Source organism: Colletotrichum fioriniae (assembly GCF_027942845.1).
Source record: "Colletotrichum fioriniae strain IMI 355084 chromosome Unknown scaffold_8, whole genome shotgun sequence".
NCBI lineage: Eukaryota > Fungi > Ascomycota > Sordariomycetes > Glomerellales > Glomerellaceae > Colletotrichum > Colletotrichum fioriniae.
In genome coordinates this window covers 1538750-1560271 of record NW_027076844.1, presented here as the reverse complement: position 1 = coordinate 1560271, position 21522 = coordinate 1538750, and the positions used below count along the sequence as shown (strand labels likewise).

General features: G+C 52.0%; 3 protein-coding genes across 3 annotated transcripts; 2 read left to right on the top strand and 1 right to left on the bottom strand.

Moving 5' to 3' along the window:
- Positions 1-448: 448 nt before the first annotated feature.
- On the top strand, positions 449-4319 carry N0V96_007209 (uncharacterized protein; the record flags this gene model as incomplete). Its single annotated transcript, XM_065757957.1, has 8 exons — positions 449-1572; positions 1627-1817; positions 1874-1951; positions 2006-2085; positions 2502-3113; positions 3177-3227; positions 3285-3591; positions 3655-4319. 8 exons carry the CDS (start codon positions 449-451, stop codon positions 4317-4319), a joined length of 3108 nt encoding a protein of 1035 aa, XP_065613480.1.
- Positions 4320-14621: 10302 nt separating this feature from the next.
- On the bottom strand, positions 14622-18208 carry N0V96_007208 (uncharacterized protein; the record flags this gene model as incomplete). The annotated part of the gene is made up of 9 exons (XM_065757956.1): positions 14622-14999; positions 15087-15238; positions 15315-15792; positions 15902-16235; positions 16299-16406; positions 16483-16505; positions 16575-16654; positions 16876-17066; positions 17118-18208. 9 exons carry the CDS (start codon positions 18206-18208, stop codon positions 14622-14624), a joined length of 2835 nt encoding a protein of 944 aa, XP_065613479.1.
- Positions 18209-19002: 794 nt separating this feature from the next.
- On the top strand, positions 19003-21156 carry ESF1 (pre-rRNA-processing protein esf1; the record flags this gene model as incomplete). Its single annotated transcript, XM_053198176.1, has 1 exon — positions 19003-21156. The coding sequence occupies one exon, from the start codon at positions 19003-19005 to the stop codon at positions 21154-21156; it is 2154 nt and encodes a 717-aa protein (XP_053044374.1).
- Between the last annotated feature and the right edge of the window lie 366 nt (positions 21157-21522).

The window sequence follows — 21522 nt, the reverse complement described above, 5'->3', positions numbered from 1 at the left end:
TCTTCATGATGAGCTGCTTCAAATCTGTAAATACAGAGACAAAGGGCGCCAAGCGCCAGAAACACCTTTCTGTTTCGACGACGACGACGACGATGGTCCGGCGAATGGCGGAGTTCGCCTAGCAAGTGCCCCACAAGCAGAGCCCGACATTTTCGATGAGTCTATAGAGGACATGATTGAGGAAAGTCGTCGCGACGTTCATGGCAGTGGTAAGGCTCCAACTTCGTCATACCATGGCAACAACGAGATGGACGATCTCTTTGTTTCCAGAGAGGAGCGAGTTCAGAACGCTGAGCTATCTCATGACACCGATGTACTCATCAAGTCTGAGGAGTCTGACGATGACTTTGATCTGATGATCATCGACCAGGGTGAAGCATCATCAAAAGCGCGAGAGGAATGATCCAAGCCAAGAGGCCCATGGAAAATTGATCTTACTCCATCGTCAATGGTCAAGACAGAGCCAGTCGAGAACATTGATCACAGTTCCATAGACAAGGGTATCAAGCAAGAGCCCGACGCAGAAGCTTTCACCGGTGAAAACACCGCTTTTCACGCTAGCAGATCTTTCGTCAAGCAACTAGAGGAGAGGAAGGAAGAGTTACAGTCGAAAGCACTCAAAGGTGCTCTGAGCACGGAAGACTTCTCAGAGATGTGCCAGATCATCGCTCAGCTCAGCCAGGTTCAAGGAGAAGTCAAAATCAGCAACAACGCGCCAGTGGCGGTACCATCTCCTCCCGCTAATCTGGATCAAGAATCAGTTGAAGGCAACGAGAAGAAATCGAAGAAGAAATCGAACTCTCGCATCAAAAGTGCGGCGGAGTACTGGGCTCGACAAGAAGAGAAGGACCGCAACCGCGATGCGAAAGGACAGAAGAGATCCGGAGCATCTCAACGCAGTTCACGCGCTACCAAAAGCGCGAGGACTTCGAACAATTCAAGTATTGCTGGAGATGAGAGAGAGAACAAAAGAATTGAGCGCCAGATCGAAGCGTTGCTTCGTCCAACAGATGCGATCCAGGAACGAGCGCAAGCAGGTGACTTGACAGCTGCGCCAATCATCATCGCGACCACGAGAGCAGACCAACTGAAGAAGATGAGAGAAGCTGCACCTGAGTACTTTGAGCCCAAGTTTTTAGATCGTCAGAAAAGAGAGCTTCTGGAAGCAACCAAGGCTTGGGGACCGCGCGCTGTCCGCGCCAAAGACGGCTTCTGGGAGGTCAAAGGCCTGCAGTCTCTGATGCACCACCATCAACTCATTGTTGGCGCTTGGATGATGGGTTGTGAGCTCAAGGCAACGCCCAAAATGCCCAGAGGAGGCATTCTTGCTGACCCCATGGGCTTAGGAAAGACCATCGAGACCCTTTCCTGCATTGTGGGCAACCAGGCGTCGGAGATGCTCCAAGAAGACGGGAAGGGGGCAACACTGGTGGTTGTTCCTTCAGGACAGATGATCAGTCAATGGATGTCCGAGGTCAAGAAGCACTGCGACAAAAAGTTCTCCAAGAACATCATTCATTTCAAAATCGGTAACAAGATGGATATTGAGCAGTTATCTTCCTTCAACATGGTGTGAGTACGGTGCAGAAACGTGTGTGCTCCTTGTAAACTGATGATTGTTCCTAGGTTCGCTAGCTACCATCAAATCCGGGACAGCATTCCTCATTCCAAGGAGAGGCTTGAAATGCTGAAGAAGATTGTCGACCCAGAGAAATACCAGGAGTGGCTGCAAGAATCCACCGGTGTCTTGCATCAAATTGAGTGGCACCGCGTGGTGCTTGATGAAGCTCATGCGATCAAAAATCACCTCACTCACTGTAAGAAGCCGGCGACTAATTGTCCAAGTTCACTTGCTAACTTCCGGAATTTGCAGCTGCATTCGCGTGCTTCGAACTCAAAGCAAAGCACCGCTGGGCAGTTAGCGGAACACCGCTCATCAATGCAGCGACTGGTGAGTCTGAAATAACGTCGTCAGATGATAGGAGAGACTTCTCATATCTCACAGAGTTCTTCTCCTACCTGAAGTTCATTCGATGCGACGGAATCGAGGAGTTCAGCGACTATGAGAGCGAGTATCGCCCAGGGGTAGGTATTTCCGCTGAAGAAGTATAAGGAGATACTGACTTCTATCAGACTCAAAGCCGAGTGAAGCATAACAAACTCATCCATGAGGTTATGTACAGAAGGTAGCACCCCTATCATGAAACTGCAATAACTGTAGGCTCATTCAATCCACCAGAACTCAAGGCGATTACTTCATGGGTCAACCAATCCTGAACCTGCCTACTACCAATCCCACTCATCAGTATCTCACACTCTCGAAGGAAGAAATGGTCATATTCAGGTGAGTGAACAATCTCTCCTCAGGCACGATTCAGTTGTTGATAGTGGCCAGAATGATGGAGGAATGCTTCCGTCGGAAAATCAATCACGACATCGAGACCGGGGTGGCTTCGAAGCAGGTGAGGTGCTATCTCGTCATGCTACTTCGGTTGCGCCAGGCTTCTATTCACCCCTTCTTGCTCGAAGGAATGATGGCAGAGTATTTTACTCAGCATGACTTGGAAGCAACTCGGAAACAACTGAAGGACCTCAAAGGCGGTAGCACCGTCTACAACCAGATCGGCTCTTGGACTCAGAGGCACCATATTGCCAGCGAGCGCATCAGAGAAGTCATTGAGGAAACATACCGGCGCAGCCAGCAGCAGATTTTAGATGACAGCAAAGAGCTACTCGACGCTCATGATAGCCAGACTATAGAGCCAGATCACCGCAATGTCGCTGGCAGAAGTCATCCCCAGCCCAAGGCCGGCGAGGGTATTGTCACGATAGCCGACAACAGCGACGAAGTCGACAGCCAAGACGAGGCAGAAGAGGATGAGGATGGCCTGGTACCGGAGAGGTTTCTCCCTCCCAGAGCAGAGCCAGAGAACACAGCGTCCTTGGACGTCGAGGCGGAGGAAGACCGGCTCCGGCCTTTTGGCCGCAGCGATTTCGGTCTGGCATTTGACATGTCTAAGCAACTTACGTACCTCGAAAAGGTCATGGAGATGAAGAAAGCCCAATGCGTCGTTTGTCGCAAAAAGCCCCCGGTGAATCCTGTCAAGGGAGGAGTGAGTACTTGAATATACCGACATGTTCTTCTGCAGAGTCTGCATAGCTAACATGATTCAAAGTGCGGCTGCATCTTCTGCTCTAGTTGCGTAGTGGCTCACCTCGCATTAAAGGTATGCAGATTCTACACTCCCAGAATTCTTTCCATTGCTAACTCAGGTTGATAAAAGAGCAGAAGTTGTCCCAAGTGTCGCAGGATTATCAGCCTTCCGAAACCACTCACGCCGTTCGACGACAACGATGATGGAGATGCAGAGCCTGCCACGAAGGCCCCCAATGATAAGGAGTACGCCAAGGGGTTCGACTGCACCGGATTCCAGCATACCGAGGATGACAAGGATGATAAACATGCAGTCAGATTCCTGCAGGTGGCAGACAGAAATCCTCATCTGCCTCTTACTTCCAGTGCTAAGTTAACGGCATTGAAGGAGACAGTCTTGAGATGGCAGGCCGAAGCCTCAGACGACAAGATTATTAGTATGTACTCTCTCACATCTCACTATCTTATGTTTCCTAGATGCCTGACCAGATCCCTTTTAGTCTTCAGCCAGTTCAACGTTGCCATGAAGATCGTCGGCAGCATGCTCGAAGCAGAAGGAATCGACTTTGCCTACCTGAGCGGGAGCCAGACCACCGAGCAGCGCAACAAGGCTGTCGACGAGTTCCAGAACGGCGACAAGATCAAGGTGCTCATTGTGTCGCTCCGTGCAGGCGGCCAGTGTCTGAACCTCACATGGGCAAACCGCGTCATCCTCATTGAGCTCTGGTGGAACCACGCCGTGGAGCAACAGGCTTTTGCCCGCGTTTTTCGCATCGGCCAGATCAAAGAAACCCATTTCGTGCGCTTCATCGTCGATACGCCGATTGAGCAGCGCATGCTGCAGTTGCAGGCTGACAAAATTCTTTCTATTGACGCTGCTCTTCAGGATGACACGACCAGAGCGCCCAAGATTAGCGTTCAGGATATAGCTAGTCTCCTCGGCAAGGTCACGATGCGAAACGGAGTCATCCACCACGTCTCGGCCGACTACGATGAAAATGATAGCGACAAAGAAGATGAGGACGACAGCGACTCTGATAAGGAAGATGAGGGAGACCTTGAAGGTTTCGTTGTCCCCGATGACGAAGATGAGGAGTTGGAGAGTCGCAGGTCGGCGATTCGGGAGCAGATGGGCTCGCTTTCTGAGGAGTCGGAAGAGGAATGAAGCTCCACAACCTGCCATTCCCGCATACTTGGACCGAGGTCAGAGCTTGGGTTCGCCCTCAAGAAACATGGCGCGACATGGTGCAAGCAGCATCTCGTTTTCTTTTCATTTTTGCGACACACATTTTTGATTCTTACAACTTACATCGTTCACAGCACTACGAGAACGTGCTACATATCCTAGAAACATATCCGGCCAAACTTGGACATCCTGGGACACCGAGCTTTTGAGGCGTAGAGAGATTGGTCTATGCTGGCAAGGCGATGGAATCTTACACACCCTGGATGGGCAAAGAGTGCGTTTGGAAAGGACAGCTCGATGCCGTTGATAGAGGCACAGAGAGCTTTTCATGAGGAAATGGAGAAGTTGAAGGGGCGATCAGGGAGAATCTTCAACAACAAGCTCAGGAGATATGGAGGATAGCTTCAGCCATCGTCTCACAACGCACATAACACATAGACTGCTTTTCGAAATAGACTTCTCGTATACAATCCTATTCCAATCCTTCGCCGGTTCCTCAGATCGAACACTTTAATACTAACTTGGCATTTTCTTGTGCCGACATATGCAGTCTTGGTGGACGTCTCACCACTGTCGCAAACATGTCGGCATCATTGCACGCTTCGGCCCTTAGCTCCCACGCCGCTAGTGGGGCCGAAGGACCGATCTTGCCGCGCACGCAGGCCTCCTGTGCCGGAGGATGTGGGTCCGCATCCCGGATGCTGCCGACAGATGAACCTCTCACCGCCGAGCACAGCATTGAATGCCCAGAGTATGATGGAAAACGAGTGACTATTGATGTGATGTGGTAGTAATATTTGTTCATTCAATTCATGTGGTATCAAGGCGAAAATGACTACGCTAATGATGTTCTCCTTCCTGCCCGTTGCCGAGCTTCGTCTTTATCCCGCCGTAACTTTGACGGCGTCCTTCGATGTCTGGCTTGCGTGTCAATCCACGGCTTCTCTACGGCGCAAAACAGACATGCGTTAACGAGACCCTGTATTGACAGGCTCACTAGCGATAAAAGCACAACCACGAACGGGCCAGCTTGCTCTGGGTTGTCCCAGCGCATGACGTGGGCGACAAAAGGAACAGCCCAGATGAGTATGTATACAAGTGGGTAAACAAAAAGCAGTCGCAGTTGGCGACGAATCTTGTCGCGGGTCTTTGCCATTCCTGTACCGTCAATGGTAGGATGGTAAAGAAAGGGAGTATTGTTGTGGTCTATGTCAGAGTCGAGGGAGGTGCCTCGACGAAGGATTGACCAGATGTTGGCGAGCGACTTGGCCCGAGCGCTTGTAGGGCTGCTGGGTGGTTGCCACTGAGTACTGAAGCTCCCGTGATTGTAATGTGCCTGGGGCGGGTTCAAGTCAACCGTATCGCGGCGTATGTAACTTTGCGGAGGAGGAGAAATCGGTTCAAAGTTGGTAGAGAGTGGACTTGTGCTAGCCTCGAATGCATGCGGGGAGACATTGTCATTGGGTTCCGGGATGCGGCCATCGTCTTCGTTTCCATAGCTCGGCCAGTTCCATTGAATCTTCTGCCGGCTGTGGAGAAGCTCAATCTCGGCTGTCATGGTAGTATTTGTGGAAGAGGTATGTTGCCGATCCGAGTCTTCCATCGAGGTTTCCGACCCGCGTCGTGATGTTGGGGTGGCTGGCACCGAAGGGATATGAGCCCACTGCCCATCGTCTAACATGTGCGTTGCGCTCGCACGCCGCATGGCACTGAGGCGACCGAAACGCCTCATGCGAAGAGTGACGTAGATATAGATGTAGGCGTAAAGCGCAACAATAGTGAGCAAAATCATGTAGCGGGGAACCCAGCTCAGGGCGAGTCTTGTCCATTCAGGGCGGGCGGGTAGGTAACAATACTCCCCGTTATTGACGTAGCCGGGCCAGTTGATAAATGCTAATGAAGCCATCAAAAGTGGGAAGAATGCAAAAGCGCTAAAGGCAAGACGACGGTGGGGATACAATCCACTCTGTCGCCCGGAATGCCGCGGTCGGAAGATATAAATGGCTGTGTGCAAAGCGATGAGCACAACAGCAATATCCGATGCCTCTATGCCGACTGCGAGAAAGAAGCCGCTGGCTTGGCAGAATGATGAGCTCGAGGCAACTGGACCGCTCTTGAAGTCGACAATTGGGAATATGATGAACCATAGCGATTTCAGCATGTCGCTCGACATGAGCAGCATAATGAGACTGTCAAGTTGTTAGTAAAATGCCCGTTTTCCGTCTTGGTGCGAATAGCCTTCTCCAGCGAAGGCAATGCACCCCCGAGTGACCGTTACTCACTCATGTCTAAAGCTTCGCCTCCTCCGAGAAAACCAGTAGAAGGCGAAAGTCACAGACGCAAAACTCAATGCAGCGGCAGCAAGTGATGTGGATTGAATAATCGTCCACTGGTGATCGGTCAACCCATCGGGAATGCGGGTATAAGCCGTATCTATACGGCTGCTGATAATTTCGGGCGGCGACGCAGCTGGCGATTGTGATGCACCAATGTTGTCCAGTGCGCGGGGCCACGGTGCCATGACGGCTGTGGTTTCCTGGACACCGGACGTAATCTTGGAGTCGGCAGGATGATTTGTTCTACGTGGGAGGCTTCGGATTCCTCATGATGATATGATCGTGACCACTTAGACGACCCTCGTGTTTGATGTTGGCGTTTGGAAAGTCGGCGATGAAGCTGCGAATCTGCTTGTATGCCCCTCGATTTTTGTCCTTGCCCAACTGCGGATTTCTCGATGTGCTCGTGTTTTGACCCGTCATTCAGCTTCCCTGCAATGTGCAATGCCCGCTTCGATGTCCGCAGATCCCCCCTGTGATCGGCTAGCCTTCTTGAAAGTCGGGTATTCGTATACCAGTGCGCGAGACTTTGTTTCCGTGGTGCTTTGTTTGGCTCGATGACCGAAAACAGTTATAACTTTGGTTACGGCGGTTACCCAAATCACGGTCTTGCGAGGGAAGTTTCCGGTCGTGTATGGACCAGGATGGAAGATGAATATTGAATTGGCTGGGAGATACAAAATTCCTTCTTCTCGTAAAATGGCCAGAGGTTGTGGGAGTGGGTGGGTTGATGGTTATAGGGAAAAGGTGATGGTACGTAAGTCCTATTTTGGTAAGCCTTCAGCCTTCAATGAGCAGGGTCTGTGGAATATGAGGTCCGTCCTCCGCCTGGTATCGGATTGCCGCTCAGGAAAGGGCGACAGAAGCTTAAAAAGGGACGGACGCAGGCGAGACATTTGAACGCGAATAGGGGAGACGGGAGTCGGAGGCGCTCAAAAAAGCAAGACAGGCTATTAGCGTCGTGATTTGAGGCTTTTGGGCGGATGTCAGCTTAGCCAATAAACAGGCGGCCAAGGGAATAGGCATCCGGTGCGGTGTGGTGGTGTCTGTGTGTTTGTGCGTCGATCGTGTGATTGGGGGCGTGGAGAGCGGTGAGGGCGTCTGTCGAGCGAGCCAGCATACGTCGAGCTTGACTTTGTCTGACGGCTCGTGGGCGTCGGTGGTGTGTGGCAGAGTACGAGAGAGTTTAGCGGTCGAGACTGGTGAGCCGAGGGGGGGGGTAGACAGTAGGGGGCGTTTGCTACCTATAATACTCTATGGTGTTGGGGGTCGGCGACCTCAGCAGAGCGAGAGACATGAAAGAGACAAGTCACTTGCTGGTAGCCTGGTACTCCGTATAGTCGGCGGCACAGTCGGCGGCACAGGGGTAACGAGCACAGCGCAGCGGCTGGGTTGGGTCGGATGGCTGGTTAGCAGTCTGGGTCTAATGGACTTGCTTTCTCGTCTGGTTCGCCGGGCGCTTGTTGAACAAAAAGCAAAAAGTATATTTGGTTCCCAAAGGGCGGTTATGCAGCTGGGGTGATGGTACCAAACTGAGGTAAGCAGTGATGTGGGCGGATGGCGGAACAACAGAGTGACGATCAGTGATGACAATGTGCATTCGTCCATTCCGTGTGATCCCCAGGCCAGTCATGAATTTCTCACGATTCGATGCGTATGGTTAGAGAGGTGCCGACAACCTCGAGCTATGCAGCGTGGCAGCAGACAGCCGGGCAGTATGCAAGTGCCCTGCCGGTGGTTTTGGCCGAGTTTGCCCATCAGCAGAGCTCTGAGCAAGCCCGTGACTAGCTTTAGCGAACCGAGACAAGTGACGAATGGCGGAAACCACAAGCGCCACCTAGCGAGTAGTTTTTGGTTTAACAAGAGTTTCGTTTGCGAAATCGGGCCTGGATGCGGTGAGGCAAAAGGGAGAAGAAGCCCGGCCAACCGATGCTGTTGTAGCCCGGAGGTATTTTGGCGGAAATCTCGCCCGCCAGCCGCCGTCGGCTAAAGTCACGTCGAATTGGAAACATTCCAAAACATGAATGTCACTGAGTGGTTGATGGGACGGTGACGGGATGGCCACAACCAGATCTAAGTTGATCCACGGATGCGGAATGGCCGTCGCTGAGCGACTTTGGCCCTCGATGCCGTGTGCCCGGGAACGGCACTGGACGCCTGAGAATCTGTGGGTAGAGGTAGAAATGCCGGCATAATGGTGGGGGATGGGGGAGCTGGGGGGGGCCGTCCACTCCTTGGCTTCGCTATGAAGAGAACAGTCCAGCTGGTGGCCGAGGCGACATTGCTGTGTATGTGCTGGGCGCAAAGGCAGAGTCTGTATGCGTGGTGCATAATAAAGCAATTTGTGCAGAACCAAGCCAGTTTGACCGTGACAGTAGTGGTGGTTGAGCTCGGCAGAGATGTAGAGGAACGCAGGAATAGCCAAGATAGGAGCTGTGGCTTTGACGGGTGCGCAGGGACTCTCTAGCGGTGCGTTTCCCGAACTTGCGGTTTGCCAGGTGACGTGGACGGGACGTTGTATTTTTCGACCATCCCTTCAGGTTGAAGCCGAAAACGGGCAACAGATGCGCTGATTGGTGTTGTATGGAGGGAATTGGATAGAGGAGCTTCAGGTTGAGACGGGAGGGGCCATGAGCGCCTGGTTCGGTAAAAGCCAGCGCTGGTGCTGACGTGTGCAAAGCATGTATCGAAAAGGCCCCGAGAGCCGCGGCAATATCATGGCAACAACTGAGTGCTCATGACGGATGGTGGAGATGCGCAGTTGCATCGTAATGGAAAGATGGAATGCCGTCTCGATACATCGTAAGGTCCATGGTGAGTTGGACTGGACGACGATGAGATGCGCTGGCCACGGATGGAGAGAATGCGTAGGTGGCACGGGATTCTAAAGTGGGATAATTGGAAGGCACGATGGGCACATGACCGAGGCAAGGAGCACGGGCGGGAACAGCTCATGATCGGCAAGAACCAAGCAAACCGAGAAATGAGGCAGGAGCTGGCGCAGTCAATGTAAGGTAGGTATACGTAGGTACGAAGTACGGATACCTTAGAGCTGAGCTGATCGCGACGGGCAGGAGCTGAGGTTGCAGCTGCGTGAGCAGGAAGGAGAGACACAGCCTGCCTACGGTAGGTTCTTGCCTTCTAAGGTGGTTGTGTGAATCCGTACCTGTGTACGTAGTAGAGATGCGGGTGCAGGCAGGCACAGGGCACGGTGCACAGGGCACGGGATGCGCTTCCCTTTCCTTTTGCCGTCTGTCCAAGAGGCAGCACCGACTCTACCTTACCTTAGTACGTACTTCGTATAGCGTACTCCGTACAGAAGGAACGAATAGATATGAGGCAGGTACGAATGGGCACAATTACGTTAGAAGAGAAAAGGGCAATATTTCGTGAGGTGCCTTACCTTACACCAGAGCCGGCCTTCAACGCTTTGAACACCAACTTCTTCATACTTTTGGTAAGGTAGGCTGGCTCGCATAGCGCTCAGTCTCCCGCCCATCAGCAACATCTCGGGATCGTATTGGTAATCGGCTTGTCAGGCTTCCATCCTGGATGCTGAACTGCTTCACCTGATGATGAAGAAAAACCCAGCCCCGAGGAGACGAGATGTGCCGGCAGTTGCTTCTTGCTTGTTGCACGGGGCAGCCGCTTGCATTGGACGCACTTGCCTACCGTTCTCGGGGTTCCCATGCCCTCCTTCCCTGCAATGATCTGCCGCCATCACCCAGCATTTTGATGTTTGAGCATCGTAACCACCATTACTAAGGTATCACCATGGCCAGTTCCTCTTCGTGGCTTTCATTGATACATCATATCATGTACTGAGCATACCTCTCAAAGATCAGGGAGACAGCAACATGCATGGCTAACAAGAACAAGAAGCAGAGCCTTATTACCTACACAGCTTTCCCGTCCTGCCCTGCTCGAGCTCTTGCCCTGTCCTTGTCAACTTGAGGTAAGGTACCTAGGTAAGGTACTTTGCCTGGCAGTAGGCTGGCCCGAGCGTCGCATCCGATGCCCCCATGTGAAGCACGAGCCACGGGAAGAAATAGGCCCCCTGTCTATCCAATGAACTATGACGGATGCGGATCCATCCACTCAATTGACGGGGGTCCCTTGACTACGTACCTCGATGAACCTCATGAGTCAGCCAAGGTACGTTCCTGAGCTCACCGTCTCCAAGCTTCATTCAAGGGACTGTTGTCTCTTTCTGCCTCACCACCTTGCAGCCAACTAATCAGCTCCAGTTTTGGACCCTCGGTGGCATATCCAAAATCCCTTCGAGGCACCTGATCTCGCTGATTCGAGTCATCTTGAAGCACTTCGCGATCTCCAGGAGCGGTGAAACACCGCCGTTTCCGCGCTTCGCTGCCAGCAGCAACAACTGACCAAGGACGGCGCCGACGACCATCGGGACCTCTATCGGCAACTTGGCCGGCGTACCTATCTCGAGCGAGAAATATGTATCGGGAGCGTCGATTCAAAGTGCACATTCTCATACCTCGCAACCTAGCAAGCTGGGTAGGGTATTGACTACCCGTCCACCCCATCCTGGTCGTTGGTATGGCTACCGATCCGGGACGCTAGGCACCATTCTCTGTGTTTCCCTTCTGAGTTCCCTTCTGGGTTCTTGTGTTTTGGGAACAGGTCTACGTCCGTATTTTTCTTTTTCGATGGGACATCCGGCACCACATTCCTCCCTCTCTAAACTCTGTAACCGACAGCGACAGAGACATGACCCCTATTTCCGTCGCCCATTGGATCGAATGTGGGCTGGTTCGTCCTTCCAGCCCATCTCGCAATCTCTTGTGAGTTGCAGATGCAGACGGCCTGGTGAGCCGAGGACACAAGCGCGAGACAGGTCTCGGCGCCATTGGGGGGTATCTTGGTCCTCTTCACGCTGACACATCCTCCCTACCTACCTACTTTCAAGCTTCTCGCAGTGTGCATCCTAACACAATCGGGACCAGGCTATACAGTCACATGATGGCTTGGCGCTATCGAGATTGAATCTCAGCAAACCGCACCATGGGACGGATATGTTCGGCGCCCATCTGGAAATCGTGCTCCGGTAGGGTCATTACATGCAACGCTACTCGGTATACTTTCGTCACCCGCACACCATCGCCGAAGAAATGCAGAGCCGGGCACTACCCGCGCTCGCGTCGGTCACCCTGTGGGCCAACGATCCGAAAAAAAAAAGCTCTGATCCCGTCTGTTAACCTTTACCTCTTTAACCCGCCTGCGGTATGTGCCCGGGAATACGAAGACAAATTTACCCTCTTTTGGCTCTAGGTCTGACTGTTGGAATCCTTTAGACGAAAAACAAAGCCTTTTGTGTCTGTCCTTGAGGTGTCAATTGTCAGTTGCGCAACGCGCGTCATAAAGCCGCGGGAAAAGGAACAGACACCCCTTATGTGCCGCTCTCCGCCACCCCACAGCTTCGTGGCAGACCTTCGCCCTGGCCCTGAGCCTATTCCCAATCCCGATTCAGCCGGTGCCAAATTTGGGCGTCTACAACCACGCAAGCACCTGGACCGGCCTCATTCGTCCCGCCATCCTTGCTCAAACGGGGTAATTTGGTTACCCACCGACCCTTGTCTAACGCTGCAATCGCCATCTGCCGAGCATCGCCCAGATCTTGCTTGCCTGATATTCCTATGATTGGCTGACTACATCTATTACTCCCACTCGAACCGTGCCATCCTGGTCGGCGATGGAAAGCTTAACCTTCATTCCGGGACTTGGACCATTGTTGTCGGTGAGCCAGGTTGGGCTGTCCTTGCCAGTCAACCAACACACAACCCGCTCTAAGCAGTCAGGCGCACAGGTTTAGACTCCCTTGAACCAACTTACTGCCCAGCACGACACTGTTCATCATTCATGCGCTTCCTAATTATCCACGTCGGCTATCTCCCGACCTTGAGGTCTTATAAGCCTGCGGAGGTTGGGGAAACTGTACCAATCATCCTACAACCATCTTAGACCTGACCCCTAACATGTTTATAGTCGACGTGGCGCCAGACTACTTTGTCCTGGCGCTCCTATCGGTTCTGTGGGGGACGATTTGTCCGAATCCAATGCTGTCATCACTCCATTCACCAACGCGGATAATTACTCTTCCTCTATTTCCATCTTCGCTGGCCGTGCTCGACGCCCCCCCAGGCTTAGCGTCACTCAAGACCGAACCCGATATCCTACACGGTGAATTCTTTTGCGAACGGACAATATGGGTAGCTCCTTTTCGGGGTAGCTCCGAATGCCTAATTCACGTTTGCAGTTCAGCCACTCAGAGAGCAAGCTAGCAAGCAAGTCGGGTCTTTGACCTGTTGCAACCTTCAAACCCTCTGACTTCGTTTGAGAAAGCCGTTACCTTCTCGCAACCATCTAAACTTTCAGATGACGGCCCTATTCACACCTTGAAGGGTTTGGCAGGACTTTCTGCAACACTTGAGCAACCTGAGTTATCCCGTGGAACCGAGGTGACTTTGCTTTCCGCGTTCAACGTCGAGGCTCGGAAACGTGTGACGAAAACTCGAAGATCAATAGTCACAGTCTGGCCAACGCCCAAGATCATGCGCCATCTCTTCTCAAGCAGCACAGTTCTGGGTCTTGGGAGTCCAAGCTTTACTTGTTTCTTCCGTTTAGCCCCTGAAAGATAATGTATGTAGATTTGACTAACTTAAAAATTTGCCAACAAGAGAGAATTTCCCTCGGGTGGTTCATTGAACCTTCACGATCTTGTCGACTCGGGTATTGCTATCTTTGTATGTAGGTGATCGCCGATATTTTCGTTGTCACAACTCAAACTCGTACCGTGCCGTCATCTACGAGCAGCGAGAAATTTTGAGTTCTTGCTACTGCGCGGGAGACAGATATCTGATCTTGAAAGCCTCGTTAGACATTCCTCAAGAGGTAATGTTAATACAACACCCGGAGGACGAGATGCCTCTCTGCCGTCAAAGAGTATTTGGCGCGAACGTTGTTTGTTCTTGGCATGGACTCAGTCACGTACCATGACCAGTCGCGCGCCTATCGTTACCCGCGTATTCATCAGACGAACTTCAACTCGCCACCCTCATTTGCCGAGTCGAAACTATGCATCCAATACTACCCGGGACATCTATCGTTTCACAAAGAACCCAGCACTCAAATCATCTTATGACTGGGCTCATTGTGGGGGGGAAGCTATGGCAACGCCATGGCCACACTCATGACCATGGAGACTATCAGATGACCAGTCACTGCCTCTTTTTGCCTTTCCGGTCGTTGTTATGCCCCCCCACGGAGAAATGCAGTGAGTTCTGGGATGGGTCCCTCTGGGAACAACGCCTTTTTGCGAACGGCTTTCCGGAGACCCAGGCTGGGGCCAACCCCCAGCCCTATGAATGGAGTCCTTTGGAACGGAACAGGGACATCCCTGTGTCCACGACTACTTTCGAGGACGGAATGAGTCACAGACCTGTCGTTCGTGATGTCACCCCTTGTCACAGCTGTGTCCGTTACCCGAATTAACCGAGGCCGGAGAGCATGTCCGACGGAGTCGAGTCCGAACGGGAAAATTATTGATGCCTGTTGCACGCTAGCTATCAAGATGCCGAGTCTTCGAATTTCTTTGTCCCCGTGGGACAGATTGGTCCCGGCATAGCTTGTGTATGTAATTGGCCTTATTTTAGAAGTTGGATCTCAATCTTCGGCATAATTCACATGATTTTCATCAGAAATGTAAACCTTTTGGTAACGGGAGACCAGTCTGAAGTTTCAATCTAATATGATGTATGTAATGCTGTGTCTATGGGGATGGCTCTATGAAATGTATAAAGATATCGGGAATTAGTGTAAGGTAATGAAATCAAAAACTCCGTAATGCTAATGATGTGTGAGCCCGTTTCGTCAACGAGCCAAAGATGAAAGCACTGTGGCCAGCCCCCTCTACGGCCCAGTCTCAGCTTTGGACCCCGATTCTCTCTGCAACATCTTCTTCTTTGATGATGTCAAGCTGCAACTGGACCAACTCCTTGTATCGTTGTGGAGCTGTCAACTTGATGAGTTCAAGCTCGCTAAAGAGCGGGATGCTGTGACCGTCGTCTTGGAGGCAATGGTCAATCTTTTCGGACTTTCCGGCTTGTATTTCGCGGATACGATCATCGATGGTATCCTTGACCTTTATGTCGACCGACGACGCAACTTGCATCTGACCGACTCGGTGGACTCGGCCGTCGGCCTGCTTTTCAGCCGACTCGTTCCACCACGAGTCGATGCGGATTATCTTGCTTGCGCAAGTAAGATTCAATGCCTGACCGCCGATTCTGAAGGATGCGATCTGGAAAGTGAGTTAGCACAATCAAGTCAGTACTAACATGTATGATGTTACGGGCAGTTTGAGCAGATCGAATCGCAGAGGGCTTACCAAGACTTTGATATCTTTGTTCTCCTGAAATGCCTCGATGGCTTTCTTTTTCTGGGTCTCTGTCAAGCCCCCATTGAGGTAGACAAACGTAATACCTAGGGCGTTCAAAGCTATACCCAAAGCTACGGCAGTCTTGGTGAACTCGTGGAAGACTGTCATGATGTCAGCTTGTCAAACCCCATCAATAGAGAGCAACTAAACTCAGGGAGTGGCGCAGTAGGGACCTACCGATAGTCTTTGGGCTCTGGATTTCGTATTTTCTCTGGGTGATATCATCCTTGTCCCAGACTTTGATTCGCTCTTGCTGGTACTGAACGATCAGGTTGATTGCCACATTGAGCTTGGTGCCGAGGGGCATCGCACCGTCGTTTTCTCGCATTCCCTGCTTGATGAAGGACAAGCCTTCATCTGAAAGTTTTGGGAGCGCGCCATTGAAATCAGCCCCGTACTTCTTGTTGATGAATGCCCTCTTCTGCTTTTCTCTTGCCGCCTGTGAAGGCTTGCCCACAGTCTTCTTCCTCTTCAATCCTCTACCAGAAGACGGAGTCTGGACTGACGACGATGCATGTGCTGCGGCCTCGGTCTCATCCAGTCTGTCGCATTCAGCCTCCTTAGTGGCGAGAGTCATGACTCTTCTGACATCAATCTCTTTTTCGTAGGCGCTTTTGCAGCCCTTCTGTTGGCAGACGCCTTCCTTTGCTTTAAACTGCCATGTGGCTCGAAGACAGTCGCGACAGAAAACATGGTCGCACTAAGGAATAACTTATTAGTACATCACAGTTTTCATACAGAGAGCCAATGGTGACGCGACTCACCGTGTCGATGATGTGTGGTTCTTGAATGCTCTTTGTTCCACAAATGCCACACGTGTTGACGCTCATCATAGCCTCATTATGTGTGTAACGAACTAGAGATTGCAAGGAAAGTTCTTGTCCTGTTGGAACGTCATCCCCGGCCATGCCATCGTTCACGACTCCCAGACTGTTGAACATATGTTCTAGCAGGTCAGGTGCGAGCTCCGTCCTGAGGCCTTTCTCGATGCCATAGGGGTGTGAGATGAACTGTCTCTGGCGAGTCGTACGAATGCTTTTGAGTTTCTTTCTGATTTTCTTATCCTCAGACTTGCCGTACGCTTCCGTCATCAGACTGCTAGCAGTGTTAGGTGTTTTAAACCCGAGAATTTTGTTCCTCCAGGGCAGGCTTCTGACTTACTCGTAGGTCAACCTCTCTTGCTTGGATAATTGAACCCATCTGACTTCAGTTTCGAAGGGCATCATGTTCTTAAGGATCGGCTCGCCGAGGAACTCGTCTTCTTCAGTCCTGCGAAAGTTATTATCTGATATCTGTGCCGCTCAGAATGCTGCAAATTACTCACCGTCTATAGGTGCAGACGTACATCAGGGCGTCAAGTTGAATTGACTATAGGTAGCACCACAAGTTAGTACCTCTGGATGATTTACCAATTAAATAGATAATATGATTACTCACCGATTCCGGAAATGCGCCTTTGAAGTTTTCCTTCGTCTTCATGTTCTCAACTCTGAGCGTCTTGACGATGGAAAATGTTTCTGCGCTATGCGTCAGCGGGATCGTCATTTTCTGGGCATATCTGGAACAGTAGAGTTGCGATCGCCTCATAGGTACCTTTATCTGCTTTGTCAATCAAAGGCGTGGCGCTGAGAAGCCATATGTTTTTGGTCGTTAGAAAGTTGCAAGCGCTGAAGACTAGTATGTATTTTATCATTAGTTTCCAAACTTTTTATGACGAGTCGTGGAAGATGGGTCATACCCTTTGTGTTCGTGTTTTTGATTTCATGGGCCTCGTCTAAGATGACCCTGTACCACCTGACCTGGAATACTTCGCCAGCTACTTCTCTGAAAGCCTTGCCAAAATCTTCATCTTCTTCATAGTCTTTTTTGAGATCTGCCATGACTTGATCAGAAGGGAGGCTGAGCACCAACTCCTGGTAGGTTGTGATGCTGGAGGCTAAGTGTCAGCAAGGCTGAAAAGGTAGGGAAGTTGTGACTTACACGATCTTGTAACGCGAAATATCGCCGCCAGAAGTCGCATGATTGTTGCGCTTGTAAAAGTAAACCTCCTTGGGGCCGATGCATTCCACATGAGCGGAAATCTCTTGCTGCCACTGCCTGGCAACTACCTCTTTGGGCGCAATTATCAGCGTCGCCCCAGAGAAGCCGTCTGGCGAGGCATCCTGAGGAGGGTTGCCAACGATGCAGGCCAAGGACACCATCGTCTTTCCCATGCCCATCTGGTCGGCCAGAACACCGCCGTACGGCGGTGCGAGACCATTCTCTCTTTTTACCATCCAAGCAGCTGGCGTCAATTGCCACTCAATAAGCTTTGTGCTCTTGGCCATGCCCTTGAGGCCGTAGCGGCGGCTATTGTTCACCAAATCTGTGTAGCACTCAATCTTCCCATGCCCGAAGACCTTGATAGCCTCCGCGATGTCTCGGCTCTGGGTGCCACTCCGGCGGATGTCGCTTCCAGTATTCCTCCTAAGAGAAATGTCCTTCTGCCTCGCTGCATTCGAAACCTTTGTCATCTCACTAAGAGGTAGACGAATTGAAGGAGTCTCGCTAGCATAATGGGACCCTTCAGGGGGGTGGCTGGTTGTCGACATTACTTTCGAGTCCATCTCCCGCGTTCGTCTTGGTTTTTTGGCCTTCGGGGGGACAATGTCTAAAGCTTCATAACTGATCGGCCTCTTCTTGGCGAGTTCCTTTCGTATCTGATTTCTCAGGCTTCTCAGAATCTTATCGTTCACCACCCTCTCGACGTAATCTCTGGCATTCTTTCGTCTTGGAGCCCTCTTCCTCTGCTGGGATTTGGGGTTCACCGTTGGCTTCAGTGTGACCTGATGACCTTCTTCTCTCATCTCCGGCTCAGAGCCATCATCGGAGTACTCGTCATCGCTAAGTGAATCGTAGCCTGACTCGCTGTCTGAATGTGGTGCATCGAGTAGGAATCTGTCCGTGTATCCCTCTTGTTCCACGAATAGATCTTCGCAATGCTGATCAGAGGCTGTGGTAGTGTGTGATGACGGAGAAATTTCTCTGTCTCTTTTTGCAGTGGCCCGGTAACTCTCTTCAGAAGGATCCATGATGACCTAGGTTTGCAATACTTTTCTGAGACTCTTGAATGAAGAGACTCATTCCTTGTCAAATTGTGTGACCAGGCTAGGTCATTGACGGAAAAACACGAGAGCGTCGTTGAAGCGCAAAGGAGAAAAGCCCAAGTATCAGAATTGATCCTCGTTGAGGCCAGGGAAAGAGGGATGGGATACGATGCTCCAGGATGCGTTGTTGGAGTTGGGTCGAGTAAGAGTTGCTTGAATTCACTCAACAAACTGGAGGCTTCTAGCAAACTGGGTGTGTTGTAATTATAGATGTGCGTTGATAAGGTAAGGCATGGAATTTGAATTGATCTCAAAGGAGCCCGGGATATGAGACCGGCGTGGTGGTGTGAAGGAGAGAAGCGAGAGGCGAGGTTGGGTGGTGGAGAGGAGTACATTATATAGACTTGGAAGGGTCGAGAGGCCGGCAGCAGATCAGCCTCAGCCTGGCATCAGGAAAGAGCTCAGGACCTACTGAAGGAAGGAGTTGGTTCTTTTGAAGTGAATGTTTCTCCTGGGGAAAGAACCGATGCCATGGAGATCAACCTCACTATTTCCAAATTTGGGAATAACCTCAAAATGCTGAGTTGCTTACCTCGGTGTCGGGCCTATGCAAGGACCAGACCTCGGTGAGCTTCACCGAAACGACCTTTTACCGCCCGGTCGGCAGAATAATCGCCCCACTAAATTTTCATCGACCCCACGCCCCAATGGCATTTCTCAAAGCACTTGCGACAGCAAATTTACGCCTTTTTCACCACAGCCAATTCAACACCACCGCCATGTCTTCAAAATCTGGCAAAAACGGCAAGGTCGCCGACTCCCGTTTCGCAAATTTCGAGACCGATCCTCGGTTTCGACTTCCCTCCAAGAAGCACACCAAAACCAAGATCGACAAGCGTTTCGCACATGCACTAAAGGACGAATCCTTCACATCCGGCCCAAAAGTTGACCGATACGGCCGCAAAGTCAAGTCCGACAACAAGAAGAAGGCGCTGAAGAACCTATACGAGGCGGAGGACGACGAAGAAGACTCAGACGAGGGCGAGGGCATCGAGGTCGAGGCCGATGATGTTGTCCAGCGCGAGCTGGCAAAGGCGGATGCCAAGTACGACCCTGCTCGCGGTGGCGGCTTCTCCGAGTCCGAATCCGAGTCTGAATCTGAAGATGACGAGTCCGACGAGGAAGAGACGGCTGTCGCTGACCCCAAGGCTTCCGTGTCGCGCCTGCGCGACGAAGAGGCTCAGGTCGAGGAGGGTGAGGTCACGAACCGGATAGCAATCGTCAACCTGGACTGGGACAACATCAAGTCGGCCGATCTGTTTGCTCTTTTCCACAGCTTCCTGCCTTCAACTGGCGGGCGCATTGAAAAGGTTGCAGTCTACCCAAGTGAATTCGGCAAGGAGCGCATGCAGCGCGAGGAGCTGGAGGGACCCCCGAAGGACATTTTCAAGAAGGATGACTCCGAAGAGGAGAGCGAGGACAGCGAGGAGGAAGACGAGGCGATTAAGAAGGAGCTGTTAGAGGAGGGCGACGCCGACGACTTCGACCACGATGCGCTGCGAAAATACCAGCTGGATCGGCTGCGGTACTTCTACGCCGTCATGACCGTCTCTGACAAGGCGACAGCACAGAAGCTCTACGAGGCGACCGACGGCACGGAATACGCGTCTTCATCAAACTTTCTCGACCTGCGATTCGTACCCGACGATACCACATTCGACGACGAGCCTAGAGACGAGTGCGACAAGTTGCCGGAGGGATACAAGCCTGTCGAATTCACTACCGACGCCCTGCAGCACTCCAAGGTCAAGCTCACCTGGGACGTCAACCCTGACGACGCCGCTCGCAAGGCTTCTATCAACCGTGCCTTTACCGGAAGCCGCTCGCAGATTGAGGAGAACGACCTGAAGGCCTACCTGGCCAGCGATAGCGAAGACTCTGGCGAGGAGTTTGCGGGGTTCGATGATGAGGAGGAGGCGGAGGATGAGGAGGAAGCTGCCGAGAAACCCAAGCTATCCAAGAAGGAGCTCGCCCGTCAGAAGATGCGAGAAGCTCTTGGCCTCGGCGCCGAGGAGGAGAAGAAGTCATCCAAGAACGCCCCCGTCGGTGAGATGGAGATCACGTTCACGCCCGCTCTGACGGAGAGCAAGAAGAACAAGAAGCCCGAGGAGGAGGAGACGACGATTGAAAAGTACCAGCGCAAGGAACGCGAGCGCAAGGAGGCGAAGCGTATTGCCGCTCGCGCCAGACGCGAGGGCAAGAGCGGCGCCCCCGTCGCCGAGGAGGCCGAAGAGGTCGAGGCCGACGCGGACGACAGCGCGGAGGACCTCGGCTTCGACGACCCCTTCTTCACGACCGACGAGCCGGTCAAGACCAAGACTTCCGTCCGCAAGGAGGAGCGTCTCGCGAAGCGCGCGGCGCGCGAGGCGGAGGAGAAGGAGAAGGCGGAGCACAAGAAGCAGCTGGAGCTTCTGATGGCAGTTGACAACGCGGATGCGGCGGAGCACCTGGATCACTTTGACATGAATGAGATTATGAAGGCGGAGAAGGCCAAGAAGAAGAAGGGCAAGGCGGCGAAGCGGTTGGCCAAGAAGGCGGCTGCCGATGGCGAGAAGCTCGGTCTGCAGGAGGACTTCAAGATGGATGTCGGCGACGATCGATTCAAGGCTGTCTTTGATAGCCACGAGTACGCTATTGATCCCAGCAACCCCAAGTTCAAGGGCACGGAGGCGATGCAGAAGTTGCTGGAGGAGGGCCGCAAGAAGAGAAAGGCTGGTGGGGATTTGGAGGATGTGCCTATGGAGAGGGAAGGCAAGAAGGCAAAGAAGGCCAAGAAGATTGGCGGCGGCGGCGGCGATGACGACGACGAGGAGTTGAGCAGGCTTGTTGCGTCGGTGAAGAAGAAGGCTGCGAGCAAGGCCGGCAAGAGATGATTGCGGGTATTTCTTTGTTCTCGCGCATTGGTGTTTGATTCGAGGCGTGTTTGTGGTCATACCCTAGAATAGATGTCATACAAAAGTTACTGCAATGTACAAAGCACATGTTCATAAGGATGGATATTCAGCACTATGTGACAAAGCAGTTGATCTTTTGATTTTGTGATGCTGACTTATGAGTTGCTTTCTTGGATATCTCAAGCTCGTGGAAAGAACCATCTAACGCCCCTTCGAGCCACACTTGCTATTTTATCGAAGATGTTCGGTCCGGTATTATTTTGCTAATGGCCCTGCCCTCATCCTCCTCGATCGCCGTATTCCTGGGTCTGCGGTCTCTTTCTGCTGGTCTCTTTATGCTATCCC